This window comes from Ambystoma mexicanum, chromosome 13 (assembly GCF_040938575.1).
Source record: "Ambystoma mexicanum isolate Mex_15411 chromosome 13, UKY_AmexF1_1, whole genome shotgun sequence".
In the NCBI taxonomy this organism is placed as follows: Eukaryota; Metazoa; Chordata; class Amphibia; order Caudata; family Ambystomatidae; genus Ambystoma; species Ambystoma mexicanum.
The window spans coordinates 3,701,105-3,715,302 of NC_090938.1; the positions used below are offsets into that span (position 1 = coordinate 3,701,105).

General features: G+C 48.3%; 1 protein-coding gene across 1 annotated transcript in view; it reads right to left on the bottom strand.

Moving 5' to 3' along the window:
* AHCYL1 (adenosylhomocysteinase like 1) overlaps positions 1-14,198 on the bottom strand; it is a 444,591-nt gene that overhangs the window by 146,876 nt on the left and 283,517 nt on the right. The window contains exon 7 of the mRNA XM_069632975.1: positions 4,726-4,832. Coding sequence (XP_069489076.1) covers positions 4,726-4,832 — 107 coding nt within the window. The remainder of the gene's footprint in view (positions 1-4,725; positions 4,833-14,198) is intronic.

Below are 14,198 nucleotides of genomic sequence, written 5' to 3' on the forward strand. Positions count from 1 at the left end.
TTGGCCCTTACCAAATTCTAAAAGGCAACAATTTAAACTAGTACTGCTGTGAAAGGAGCTTTTGGCTGATGAAAGTAAGCATCCATTAGATGCAAAGCACACAGATTTGCCAGATCACAGTCTCCCTGCGCAAGGGCACCCTCTTGACAGTCTTTTACACAATGAACTTGTCTAATGCTTGCAGTACGCAACAGATCTGTGCTCTCTTTTCATCTTCATTTGAGAGTCACTTGAATACACTCCCTGTCTTCTTTGCAACCACCTTGATAGAACCTATACCCTCTGATTCACCTCCCGCTCCCCGTCAGCTGTTCTAAGTGCTCCATTGGCACCACTTCCCATGCTACTGGCATGTACAGAGGGCTTCACTGGAATGCCAATGTGTGCACAGAAATGCAAATCGCGAAGAACTTCAGCATGGCCTGTGGAGGGAATTTGTAGAAAATCACAAATGGTGTAGACATTGCTGAGAGATCTTGATCCCAATTGGAGCAGGTACTCGGCCTCCTTCAGTGCAGAGTCCTCAGACGCAGTCCTAGAGGGAAGGGGCAGACGAATGACCTTGCCTGTATACATCTCCTTGCATCCTTCCCCCCACCAGCACTTTAGTTTTTCTAAGGATTTCTAAGGGGCTTCTGGCCTCTTACGTTATGCCGCCACACCAGAAATCTCCGTGGCCCACCCCGCCTCATTCTGGTGGACCCATTTCAACAGCTGACAAAAATCATCCTGAAAGGGATGAAGGCAGTAGACACAAAACGTGTGTGGGTCCTCCCACCCCATCTTCTTTCATCACAGACACCTCACACCGGTTTCAGAACTACAGGCAGCTGACAAGCATGAACTAACCTGGCCCCTGGAGCTCTGGTGCACCCTGACAACCAAAACCCCAAGTTTCCTGTACAAATCACACTTCCAGACATCCCGAAGCAGCGAAGCTGGAGCAGTCTCCAGGGATGCCTGTGTCAATGGGCGGGAAAAGAATCTGAAGGCGGGCAGTGCCTTAGGACACTCATTGCTTAGTGGCGGGCTGGCTGTTCATGTGCTCTAAACTGGACATGCAAATATTTAAGAAAACTATGGTAAAAAAAATAGAAGAACCTGTGATTTCCAGCCCGCGAGGTGAAAATTAAAAATGATCCGTATCTATAAAGACACAGTAATGGAGATCAGCAGAACCTGTGTTCTTGCACACAATCAGACTGTGACTACCACTGGCCAAAGACTGACCAGGTCACTTCCCACCTTTGAAGCCTGAAGGAACTGTCAGTAAGGTGAAGGCTGCTAAGAACATTAGGTGGAGGACCCCAGAGGTACTGTTAGGAGCTGTGTGATCTGCAAGGTAGTGGCTTTGGTGAAGTGAGACTTTGTGTAGTGTTGTTAGAGCAGAGTGCCTAATGGGGCTTTCAGGCGCTTGAATGGCTCTGTTGAGTGCTGTGTAGGGATGCATGTTCTGTGGGTGGGGCAGGGCTGTGTGGCCCCGCATGTCCTTTTGATCCGCTGAGGCACTGTTAGGACCAGTGTGTGGTGCGTGATCCTGCAAGGCGCTGGCTGTGGTGATGTGAGACTCTGGGTGATGGGGTAAGAGCAGAGGGCCCTTGCTGGACCCTGTGAGGTGCTTAGCTGACCATGGAAGGTAGACTGGTCAGGTGCTGTGAGTATATCTGGGGGAGGGTGGGGGCAGGTCTATGTGGCCCTGCATGTCCAGTTGATCCTCTGAGGCACTGTTAGGACCAGTGTGTGGTGCGTGACCCTGCAAGGCACTGGCTGTGGTGATGTGAGACTCCGGGTGGTAGGGTAAGAGCAGAGGGCCCTTGCTGGACCCTGTGAGGTGCTTAGCTGACCCTGGAAGGTAGACTAGTCAGGTGCTATGTGTATATCTGGGGGAGGGTGGGGGCAGGGCTGTGTGGCCTCCATGTCCTGTTGATCCTCTGAGGCACTGTTAGGACCAGTGTGTGGTCCATGATCCTGCAAGGCGCTGGCTGTGGTGATGTGAGACTCTGGGTGGTGGGGTAAGAGCAGAGGGCCCTTGCTGGACCCTGTGAGGTGTTTAGCTGACCCTGGAAGGTAGACTGGTCAGGTGCTGTGAGTATGTCTGGGGGAGTGTGGGGGCAGGGCTGTGTGGCCTCCATGTCCTGTTGATCCTCTGAGGCACTGTTAGGACCAGTGTGTGGTGCGTGATCCTGCAAGGCGCTGGCGGTGGTGATGTGCCGTTCCCCTTTTTTCTGCTGACGAGATTTCGAGACAAGTCCGATCTATGAAAGTCTCGTCAAAACAGGTCCACCTCTGTTCCTCCAAAACCATCAAGGACCACATTGACTCCTTGGCCCCTGCCCTGGCTGACTTCTGCAATCACTCCTTCGCCTCTGGAGTCTTCCCATCCCCCCTCAAGCACTCCCTTGTGCACCCCTTCTTAAGAAACCCTCTTCCGACCCCTCCTGCCCAGCTAACTATCGCCCAATCTCTATCACTCCCTTCCCGGGCAAGCTCCTGGAGAAACTGGCCATCTCCCAGCTTAATCTCCATGCTGAATCTGTTGGTAGTCTTCATGACCATCAGTCTGGCTTCTGAGCCGCCAGAAGCACGGAAACTGCTCTCCTGAACATCCGTGGGGACCTGCTCTCGAACCTTGATTCTAATATTCCTTGTGTTCTCATTTTGCTTGATCTCTCTTCTGCCTTTGATACTGTCAACCATACCATCCTGCTCAACCGTCTCCGTGATAACCTGGGAATCACTGGTCAGGCTCTGGCGTGGCTGACCTCTTTCCTCTCTAATCGACCCTCCCAGGTCCAACTGGGGTCTTTCCTTTCTGACATCTTTTTCTCTACCTGTGGTGTCCCCCAGGGTTCTAACTTCTCCCCCTGGCTTTTCAACCAGTATCTGGCACTTCTCGTCCACCGCAACGCCGCTCTCTGCCCCTACTTTCAGTGCTATGCGGATGATACCCAGCTCATTTTCAGGCTACCCTCGGCCTCCTCTTCTCCTTCCCTCATCTCTGACTGTCTTTCTGCTATCCAGGACTGGTGTGCCGCCAATGACCTCTGCCTTAATGCCAGTAAGACTGAGATCCTACTCATCGGCACACCCACTCCCTCCTTCCCTGCAGGTCTCTGGCCGGCCTCTCCTGGCCCTCTTCCTGCTCCTACCTGCAAGGCAAAAAACCTCAGGGTCATCTTCGATTCCACACTCTCCTTCTCTCCTCACATATCTGACGTCTCTAAGAAGTCACACTACCAGCTACACCTCCTCAGAGGTATCCTTCCCTTCCTCTCCTTCCCCCAGAAGCTCACTGTCTCTAGAGCCCTGGTTCTCTCGAAGCTGGACTACTGTAACAGCCTCTATCTAAATCTTCCTGCCTCTACTCTCCGTCCTTTGCAACTCATCCAGAACAGAACTGCGAGACATGTCCTTGGCCTCAAGCCCATGGACCATATCTCTCCAGGACTGAAATCACTACACTGGCTCCCAGTGACTGCGAGGATCAAGTTCAAAACCCTCTGCATTGCCCACAAGGCCTTCTGGGGCCTTGGGCCAAAATACCTTCAACTCCCTCTTCCTAAATATCTTCCTTCTCGAGCTCTTCGCTCATCCGCCTCCAACTCCCTCATGGTCAGCCGCTTTTCCAAACAACGAGTTGGTGGCAGATCTCTCTCCGCTGCAGGGGCCTCCCTCTGGAACAGCCATCCTGCCCCCCTGAAACTTGAGGAGAACCATCTCCGGTTCCGGAAGCACCTCAATACCTTCCTCTTCGCCTCCGCTTTCTCTCCCCCTCTCCCCTGCTAAAGTTACTAAATTGCACCGAATCTGCAACTGGGCCACTCACCTTCTCGGTCCTTGGCCCAGCCACTCTCCCCTGCACTGCCTCCCTGGCACCCCCTGCACTACGGGACTGTGTCTGTATCCCTACAGCCCCCCTTCCCAGCACTTATCTGCACTTACTTCGCACTTGCCACCAGCTGACCCTTGTTACTTTCCTGTATGCTATTACCCTGTACTGCACTTTCCCCTCTCCCTTTCCCCTTGCACTTCTCCCTTTCCCCTCCTCCCTTGCACTTGCGCGAACTGAATGACACCTGGCCTAGTAGGATCGTTGTATGTCTCCCCTTGTTCCCCCCTGCCTCGTCGCGCCTTGAAACACTTGTGTATAGGCGCGTTATAAATACCATATCATATCATATCATATCATGTGAGACTCTGGGTGGTGGGGTAAGAGCAGAGTGCCCTTACTGAACACTGGCCCTCATTACGACCCTGGCGGTAAGGGGTTTGCGCCAGCGTTAGCTGCGCCGACCCCTTACCGCCAACTATGAGTTCCCATAGCGCCATGGTCATTTTTCCGCCCGCTTTTTGCGGGCGTAAAAATCCATGGCGCTATGGGACCTTGGTGTTAATTACGCCACCGTAATTTACGGTGGCGTAATTAACTCCTTCCCCACTCCCATTATACCCTATGGGGCCGAAATGGGAATGGGGAAGGGTAAATGGGTCAATGGGGACTTACCGCCCCGCCGACCTCGGAATGGGGCGGTAAGTCCACCATCCGCCATGGCGTAAACGGACTTTACGCCATGGCCGGAAAGTCCGTCGATGGCGGAAAAAATCCGCCAGGGTCGTAATGAGGGCCACTGTGAGGTGCTTAGATGGTGGGGTAAGAGCAGAGGGCCCTTGCTGGACCCTGTGAGGTGCTTAGCTGACTTGTTAGGCCACCCATGGGCTTCTCACCTGTGGACTCCTGTTACACTCTCCTCCACGATGCCTCTGATCTTCTTAAAAACATTGGGGTACTTCTTATACACCCAATGGGTTAAATCTCCACCATCATCCAGGATCTGCAGTGTAGAAATAAACTTCTGGTGAAAATGAATCAACCATCGCTGATGAGTCTCAGAAGCATCACTAAAAATGCAGGTCGGGACTAAGATCGAAGCAAAACCAAGACAACAACAGAGAATGCAGAGAGCACAGATTATTAGAGAATTGAGTGAGAACGTGAGAGGATAATCGCAAGAGAGAAGAAGACAGTGTGGGAGAGCCCCAGAGAGAGGAAGAGAACCTGAGGCAAAGAGCTGAAGAATCTGAAATAATGTAGCAGAAAGAATGTATGTGATGGCGATTCTGTGGGAGAGTGTGAGTTAGTGAGAGCCAAGCACTGAAGATCTGAAGGGAGTCTGGGGGATAATCAGGGAGTGCGCGACAGAGCATACTGAGAAACTGCGTAAGAGCATGTGTATATAAGAACAATCGGGTGAGCCCTTCTTCTGGGTGGAACGCACAGAAGCTGACACAACACTTAAATGCAGTAACAGGACATTGTGTTCACCACAACAAGGAATTGTCAAGAAGCAAAATGTAAGTCTGTTACAACAGTTCTAGGAGTGGGGGCCTTCCACTGCTGCTTGCAAGTTCACTTGGTAACTGTAGCCATTGCCTTCAATTTGGGGGTTCACAGTTCCAAAATCTTGTTGGTTGAGTATGCTATTCTGGGCCTTTTGCAGCTGGGGCACTATGGGCTTGGGTATGCTGGCAGGTCTCCCCCAGCTTACCCAAGTCCTGTGAAAGTCTTCCCAGTAGGGTCCCACTACCCTGTGCTCTTGGGATGAGGCTGTGGGTGCTCTCTACCAGTCGGCTGCCTCACTGTATTGTTCCCTGAGTAATTTCCTTGCGGACTACCCCACAGTGAAATCCACGGTCTAGTACCTACGGTGAGAAACCTGAAGGTGTCTCCCTGTCTAAACCTCAGGGATTTGTCATCCAGGGTGCCAGGACACGGCCATCGCTATTGGATCCAGTTCCTGGGGGTGGGCCAGTGAGGGAGGATGGGGAGTCCTCGAGGAGTGGGAGTGGGACACCGTCGGGCAGGGGTGTTGCTATGTCTGGAAAAGGTCCGGGGCTATGCTAATGCCAGGACTGTCAGGACTCGGGGCTAGCTAGCCTTTTGGTTCTAGCCCCTGAGATTCGATCTGGGGCTGCAACCAAAAGACAAGGGGATAGGGTCAGGCAAAGCCAGGCATTTGATCAGAATCACACACAACTGACTGCCCTTTCCTTCTCCACAGGGATTAGAGGTGGATCAAGAGAGTACAATACAAGCAAGGCGAGCACAGCAGACAGCACGACGAGACACAACGAGACGGCTAATCAGGTACGGCAGTTCAAGAGATGAAGAAATGCGGCAGGAATCGAGAGGGTGGCGAGGAGAGAAGTGACCCTGCCCTTTTTGTCCCAGGTCCGCGGAACCTTCGTGGAAGAGAGCCTAAAACCGCAAACAATAGCAAACGTATCTTGCAGCAGACGGTAACAGTACAACGGGGAAGCATACGCCGATAGGCAGGAGTGAGGGAAGCTCCTGCGCCCGTGGTACCAGCCATGACCCCAGAGAAGCCAAAAGCCAAGCAGTTAATCACAGCCGGTGATTTCAGGGGAGAACCAATAAGAACCGGGCTGTGTTGGGTGAGAATCGGAAAGTGGCAAGTTTGAACTATGTTCAAGGAGATATGAAAGAACTGTAAACAATATTAAGGGGGAGATCAGCGACAGAGGGAAACCGGCACCACGTGGGTGCTGACTCAAGAGACTCCGGTCAATCCCCATCTGAGCGAAACTACAGATACCAGAAGGCCATAGGAGGGTCACATAAATAGGTCAAAGTGGTCATAATGAGGGTCAAGCAAAATCTCCATACAATCCAAAGACTTTGATCTGCAAAATGTGTGAAGAAAAGTGAAGTGAATCCCCCAGTGAGAGGACATAAGGGAAGCAAATCCCAAAAGGGGCAACCCCTAAAGTCCCAAGAACTGTTTGAAGGGACACTGAGAAATTAAGGGAACTGAATCCCGCTAAAGAGACTGAGGAAGCCATAGAGAGCCCGGAGGAGGAGGCTGAGATTTGAGAGGGGTCCGAGTCTGACCAAGGGAGATCCAGCGGGGAAGCTATCATCCAAGTGCTAGCAGTCAAGGGGGTCTGAGCCCGACCGAGGGATATCCAGGAGTGAAGCCATCACCCAAGAAATGACAGTCAATAGGGGTCCGAACCCGACCAAGCAAGTTCCAGGGTTGAAGCTATCATCCAAAGTTTATAAAGAAAAGAACTGTTATATCATTTGTGGAGTACGATATGTGAGAGGTCAGTGCCCAGAAGAGGGGGACACAGGGTGAAGCCATCACCATACGTGAATAGTGGCTAAGAATTGAGAAAGTGTCAGCACCCAGAAGAGGGGACCCAAGGGGTGAACCATTATCACCCTAACAAACTTTCATTTGTTTAAAGTTGTTTTGTAACAAGTCAGGCCCCGAAGGCAAGAGACTTTCAAAGGAAACAAGACTTGGCCATCAACGGTCCTGAGAACTGCTATTGGAACTGTCGTCTCGTGCTGGAGAAGCCTGAGACTGTACTGTGCTCCAAGATCCCACCTTACCCCGTGCCCAAAACACGGGGAAAGGAGACTCGAGCTACCGCATCCTGACATATTATTTATGAACTCTTCTTTCTTTCTTGAAAACTGTCCCACACCGTTGTTTATTTTAGTTGTAAGGTTTGGCAATACGTTTCTTAGTATAGGCCCTTTTTATTTGCCACAACGCCACTTGGACTGCCTTATTTTTCATTTGATTGTCGACGCTTGCTCCCATCTTAATTTAGGTTTAGAATAGGCGTTTTTCCAACCCGCATACAGCATTCATTGTTCAATAAACACCCGTGAACTGTGATCACTTGTGTCTGTTTTACTTTTTGCCACCATGAGTTCCTCAAACTACTCTTAACTTCGCTATGCTCTGCCCTGGACCCAATAGGCCGATTGGAACCAACCCAATCTTGCTTTGAGAGGGCCAGGGGACCACTCCGGTGGTGATAGTGTGGAGTACAAATGTCCTTTAACATTAACATTTGTAGGGATTCCTCTCACCTTCTCCAGAAGAGTAGGGTTATCCCGCCTCTAGTCAGCACTTCTTTCTCGCACACCAATTGTAAAGGTTTCTGCTTCCTCTACTCCCCAAGAACTCTTCCTCACTTGATGACAACCTGCACTACTTCCAGCCTACTACCAACTCTCGCCCTTCCTCTGATGGTCCATCTCTAACACCTCGCCTCATTCTGATGACCGCTCTCACCTACTCCAAAATCTCCCTCTAGCTGTCTCCCCCTGCTCTACTCTCAGCGCTCCGCTTTTGTGGAGCTCTTCACTAAACGCCATCTCTAACACCTACTTGAACTCCCCGCAGCAATAGATAGAATGAGCTGGCTGCATTATGTAGTAGGGTCCCCCCCTCCCCAGTGCTGGGGAATATTGATTTTGAGACCACCTGTGCACCGAGGATAGGCTACTAATAGGCTCTGGGTTGGTGGTCATGTGGTTTGGAAGGGGCCTTGGATGTGACTGCCCAAGAGTGTAGGCTTGATGCTCCAGCTAAGCATCCACTAGCTTGAGAGGGCACCTGACTCCTTTGACCGCCCCACTCTGGATTCCCAAGGTCACGCAGGGGGTTTTGTTTCACTACCTATTGATCTCACTCACAAGGCTGTCCCGTTAGGGTGGTCATCTCATCAAGATTTTAATGTTAACTCTCTATACAGTGACCTTCTTCAGACTGATTTTGTGAAGCAGGTTATCCCCAAAAAATCTGCAAGACTGGTTTACAACTTCAAACCTTACCATCACACGTCTTCAACACTTGGTCAGCTCCAACTCAAGGTCCCTAAAGACTCCTCTATTTTCCCTCAGTGTTTAATTGCTCGTAGCTGTGCCTGGCATATCCTACCCCGATATAGCTCCCTCTGTCAGGGGGTTCTTCATCAGGGTTGAGAACAGTCGTACTGCAATGGACACTAGAGTCTGAGGTGCTCTCTCTTCCCTCTGGAGTTTATGCCATGAGCAGGGCCTTTCTCCCCCTCTCTTTTTTCTCCCCTTGTCTCCCTCTGAAGTGGGCTGAGGAGAGTGGTCCTAGATATATATTTACAGACAACCAATCAATGCAAATAAACTCCAGGCTCTGGGATTAGTCTGTAAGAGGAGTTGAAAACACAGAGACTCATCTTGGAAAGTAACACTTTGGGCCTCATTACAAGTAAGGCGGTAAGGCAACAACGGCGCTGGTATCGCTACCGGCATAGTTGCTACCATACCGCCATACTACGAGTTGTGGTCACGGATCTCGCTCTACCCGCCAGGTTATACCTGGCGGGCAGTGCGGCACCCGCGAGCACAACTCGTGGATGCACCGGTGCATCCGAGCTCCCCATTCCCATTCAGCCCTATGGGGCCGAATGGGGATGGAAAGTCCCTTCTTGCCGGCACCGCGAATGAGCAATTACCGGGTCCACCGACCTTGGCATGACCCGGTAATTGCCCATTCGCGGGTGCCGGTGAAATCAACAGTCCGGCGGCAGCCGTGCCTTTGTTACAGGCACGGCTATCGCCAGACCCGTAATGAGGCCCTATGAATGTTTGGGCTTGTAACAAGAAGAACAAAATAAATTTGCGTTCAAGCGCCAAGAAGAAAATAAAAATAGAAGTGCCTGCTACTGTTATACAGTTAAGAGCACGTAGGTCCTTCTTGTTCTAAACCGATCACAGCAGCAGTAGATTTACACAAGACTTTAGGGATCTACCAGTGCTCTGCTGTACCTCCACCACTGTTCAATGGGTTCTATGTGAAAGCAAGCCAAAGTGTGAAAATGCAGTCAGCAAAACGTCGCTTTCAAAGATCTAGTCCTTCAATACAAGCAATCCAAAGTGTGAAAATGCAGCCGCAAAACGTCGCTTTCAAAGATCTAGTCCTTCAATACAAGCAATCCAAAGTGTGAAAATGCAGCCAGCAAAACGTCGCTTTCAAAGATCTAGTCCTTCAATACAAGCAATCCAAAGTGTGAAAATGCAGCCAGCAAAACGTCGCTTTCAAAGATCTAGTCCTTCAATACAAGCAAGCCAAAGTGTGAAAATGCAGCCAGCAAAACGTTGCTTTCAAAGATCTAGTTCTAGTCCTTCAATACAAGCAATCCAAAGTGTGAAAATGCAGCCAGCAAAACGTCGTTTTCAAAGATCTAGTCCTTCAATAAAAGCAATCCAAAGTGTGAAAATGCAGCCAGCAAAACGTCGCTTTCAAAGATCTAGTCCTTCAATACAAGCAAGCCAAAGTGTGAAAATGCAGCCAGCAAAACGTCGCTTTCAAAGGTCTAGTCCTTCAATACAAGCAACCCAAAGTGTGAAAATGCAGCCAGCAAAACGTCGCTTTCAAAGATCTAGTCCTTCAATACAAGCAATCCAAAGTGTGAAAATGCAGCCAGCAAAACGTCGCTTTCAAAGATCTAGTCCTTCAATACAAGCAATCCAAAGTGTGAAAATGCAGCCAGCAAAACGTCGCTTTCAAAGATCTAGTCCTTCAATACAAGCAAGCCAAAGTGTGAAAATGCAGCCAGCAAAACGTCGCTTTCAAAGATCTAGTCCTTCAATACAAGCAAGCCAAAGTGTGAAAATGCAGCCAGCAAAACGTTGCTTTCAAAGATCTAGTTCTAGTCCTTCAATACAAGCAATCCAAAGTGTGAAAATGCAGCCAGCAAAACGTCGTTTTCAAAGATCTAGTCCTTCAATAAAATCAATCCAAAGTGTGAAAATGCAGCCAGCAAAACGTCGCTTTCAAAGATCTAGTCCTTCAATACAAGCAAGCCAAAGTGTGAAAATGTAGCCAGCAAAACGTCGCTTTCAAAGGTCTAGTCCTTCAATACAAGCAATCCAAAGTGTGAAAATGCAGCCAGCAAAACGTCGCTTTCAAAGATCTAGTCCTTCAATACAAGCAATCCAAAGTGTGAAAATGCAGCCAGCAAAACGTCGCTTTCAAAGATCTAGTCCTTCAATACAAGCAAGCCAAAGTGTGAAAATGCAGCCAGCAAAACGTCGTTTTCAAAGATCTAGTCCTTCAATAAAAGCAATCCAAAGTGTGAAAATGCAGCCAGCAAAACGTCGCTTTCAAAGATCTAGTCCTTCAATACAAGCAAGCCAAAGTGTGAAAATGCAGCCAGCAAAACGTCGCTTTCAAAGGTCTAGTCCTTCAATACAAGCAACCCAAAGTGTGAAAATGCAGCCAGCAAAACGTCGCTTTCAAAGATCTAGTCCTTCAATACAAGCAATCCAAAGTGTGAAAATGCAGCCAGCAAAACGTCGCTTTCAAAGATCTAGTCCTTCAATACAAGCAAGCCAAAGTGTGAAAATGCAGCCAGCAAAACGTCGCTTTCAAAGATCTAGTCCTTCAATACAAGCAATCCAAAGTGTGAAAATGCAGCCAGCAAAACGTCGCTTTCAAAGATCTAGTCCTTCAATACAAGCAATCCAAAGTGTGAAAATGCAGCCAGCAAAACGTCGCTTTCAAAGATCTAGTCCTTCAATACAAGCAAGCCAAAGTGTGAAAATGCAGCCAGCAAAACGTCGCTTTCAAAGATCTAGTCCTTCAATACAAGCAAGCCAAAGTGTGAAAATGCAGCCAGCAAAACGTTGCTTTCAAAGATCTAGTTCTAGTCCTTCAATACAAGCAATCCAAAGTGTGAAAATGCAGCCAGCAAAACGTCGTTTTCAAAGATCTAGTCCTTCAATAAAAGCAATCCAAAGTGTGAAAATGCAGCCAGCAAAACGTCGCTTTCAAAGATCTAGTCCTTCAATACAAGCAAGCCAAAGTGTGAAAATGCAGCCAGCAAAACGTCGCTTTCAAAGGTCTAGTCCTTCAATACAAGCAATCCAAAGTGTGAAAATGCAGCCAGCAAAACGTCGCTTTCAAAGATCTAGTCCTTCAATACAAGCAATCCAAAGTGTGAAAATGCAGCCGCAAAACGTCGCTTTCAAAGATCTAGTCCTTCAATACAAGCAATCCAAAGTGTGAAAATGCAGCCAGCAAAACGTCGCTTTCAAAGGTCTAGTCCTTCAATACAAGCAATCCAAAGTGTGAAAATGCAGCCAGCAAAACGTCGCTTTCAAAGGTCTAGTCCTTCAATACAAGCAATCCAAAGTGTGAAAATGCAGCCAGCAAAACGTCGCTTTCAAAGATCTAGTCCTTCAATACAAGCAATCCAAAGTGTGGAAATGCAGCCAGCAAAACGTCGCTTTCAAAGATCTAGTCCTTCAATACAAGCAAGCCAAAGTGTGAAAATGCAGCCAGCAAAACGTCGCTTTCAAAGGTCTAGTCCTTCAATACAAGCAATCCAAAGTGTGAAAATGCAGCCAGCAAAACGTCGCTTTCAAAGATCTAGTCCTTCAATACAAGCAATCCAAAGTGTGAAAATGCAGCCAGCAAAACGTCGCTTTCAAAGATCTAGTCCTTCAATACAAGCAAGCCAAAGTGTGAAAATGCAGCCAGCAAAACGTCGCTTTCAAAGATCTAGTCCTTCAATACAAGCAATCCAAAGTGTGAAAATGCAGCCGCAAAACGTCGCTTTCAAAGATCTAGTCCTTCAATACAAGCAGTACAAACTGTGAAAATGTTGCCAGTCATAAGGTCGCCAAAAAAGCTATTTTCAAATACACAAAAGTACAAGGCTGTAACCCTAAATATACCCCAAACCTTTAAGAAAACCTCTGCAATCACCCTAACTCCATTCCTAAACCTTCCACTAACCCTGTTCCCCCTGAACTCCTACAGAACACCAACCCTTCAGCGCCCTAAAGCATTTTATATGCATGTTACTCAATACAAAATGCACAAAGAACCTCATCTCCAACCCTATCATCAGCTCAAAGTACAGAGCCCTTGCCCTAATCCAAACGCTTGCTCTAACACTAACCTTGGCCTCACCATAACTGCAACTCTGACACTTAGCAAATGCTTACTTTACCCTCACCACTAGGTGTATCCTGACCTTTATCCTATGCCAACATTACCAGCCCTCTCCAACCTCCATATCCCTTTCATTCATTAACACTGATCCAAACCATTACTCTTTTAGCCCTAGCCTTACAATAACCCTGGCACTTAATCTACTCAACTTCTTTACTCTAAACCCTATCCTTACCTCATCCTCTATCCTAACCCTAAACCATGCAATCACAAGCCCACTAAACCCTTCTTAATCCTAACTATAGCAGCACCACATTATTGGCTACTTTTCAGCTGCATTTTTGACTACTTCTTGCTGGGCGACTTTTTCACTGCAGAGGTATTTTCACTACGACTTTTTCACTGGCTACTGTTTAATGATGAAGGAACTATGCATCTTTGCCAGCAAAAAAAGCAAACTGCTCCAAATTGCAAACTCGATGCCACCACCACCATTGCAAAGCAGCGGCACAAGCAGCAAACAAAGAACTCCAAGAGCAGGAACTCCCAATACTCCACATGAAAGCATCTCATCTGTTGTCGTTGCTGATGGCATGGCATGGGCACATGGTTTGGTAGCTGTGGCATTCATTATAAAAGTTCAACAGAAGTACTGCGAGTACACCGACATAAACATATTGTTGGACACATACCAAGAAAACGCAATCAAGACTATGACCAGGCAACAGCGGCTGCAGGGAATTGCACCGGCCCGCTACACAATCATGGACAGCAGAAACACAGATACATTCACTGGGAAGAAACCACTTTCCCATTAATAGCAAAGATGAAATACCTGTTTACCTAGCTCAGAAATGTGTGTGGGCATGCAGAAACGGCCAGAACATACTGTGTAGCGGTGTGGCGCACAGAAGTGGCACATCATATCATTCTTTGCAGTAGAAGAGGCCGAGAGACAGATATTCTTCATGCTATCAATGCCAAAGAAAGAGGAGCTACTAACCTCTCTCTTCATCCTTCTTTTATTTGCACAATACACATGTATGTTCATGCTTACTATAAGAAGCGGTCCAAAACTCCCCAGAGTCTAACTTTGTTTCTACTTCAAACACCTTATTTCAACTGCAAGGATATTCATGTCACTGGGCTCCGTGAAGGTTTCTGCCTTTCCTGCTGGACCTGCATGCACGGGTACTTTTTTGTCAGGTAAAAAACATGTCTAAACAGGTACTTGACAACCGGAAGAACAAATTACTTACCACTGGTAATGTTCTTTCTAATGGATGTTCCTCCCACAGACTCCTCATATTTGATATATCCAATATCCTGCTTCCAGCAGAGGGTGCCGTGCGTTGTCGACTCGAGGTCCCTCGGCAGCTTCCATCCAGCTCTTGGATGTGACGTTGGCACTGGTATAAACAGCAAGCACCGCGCCCGTTG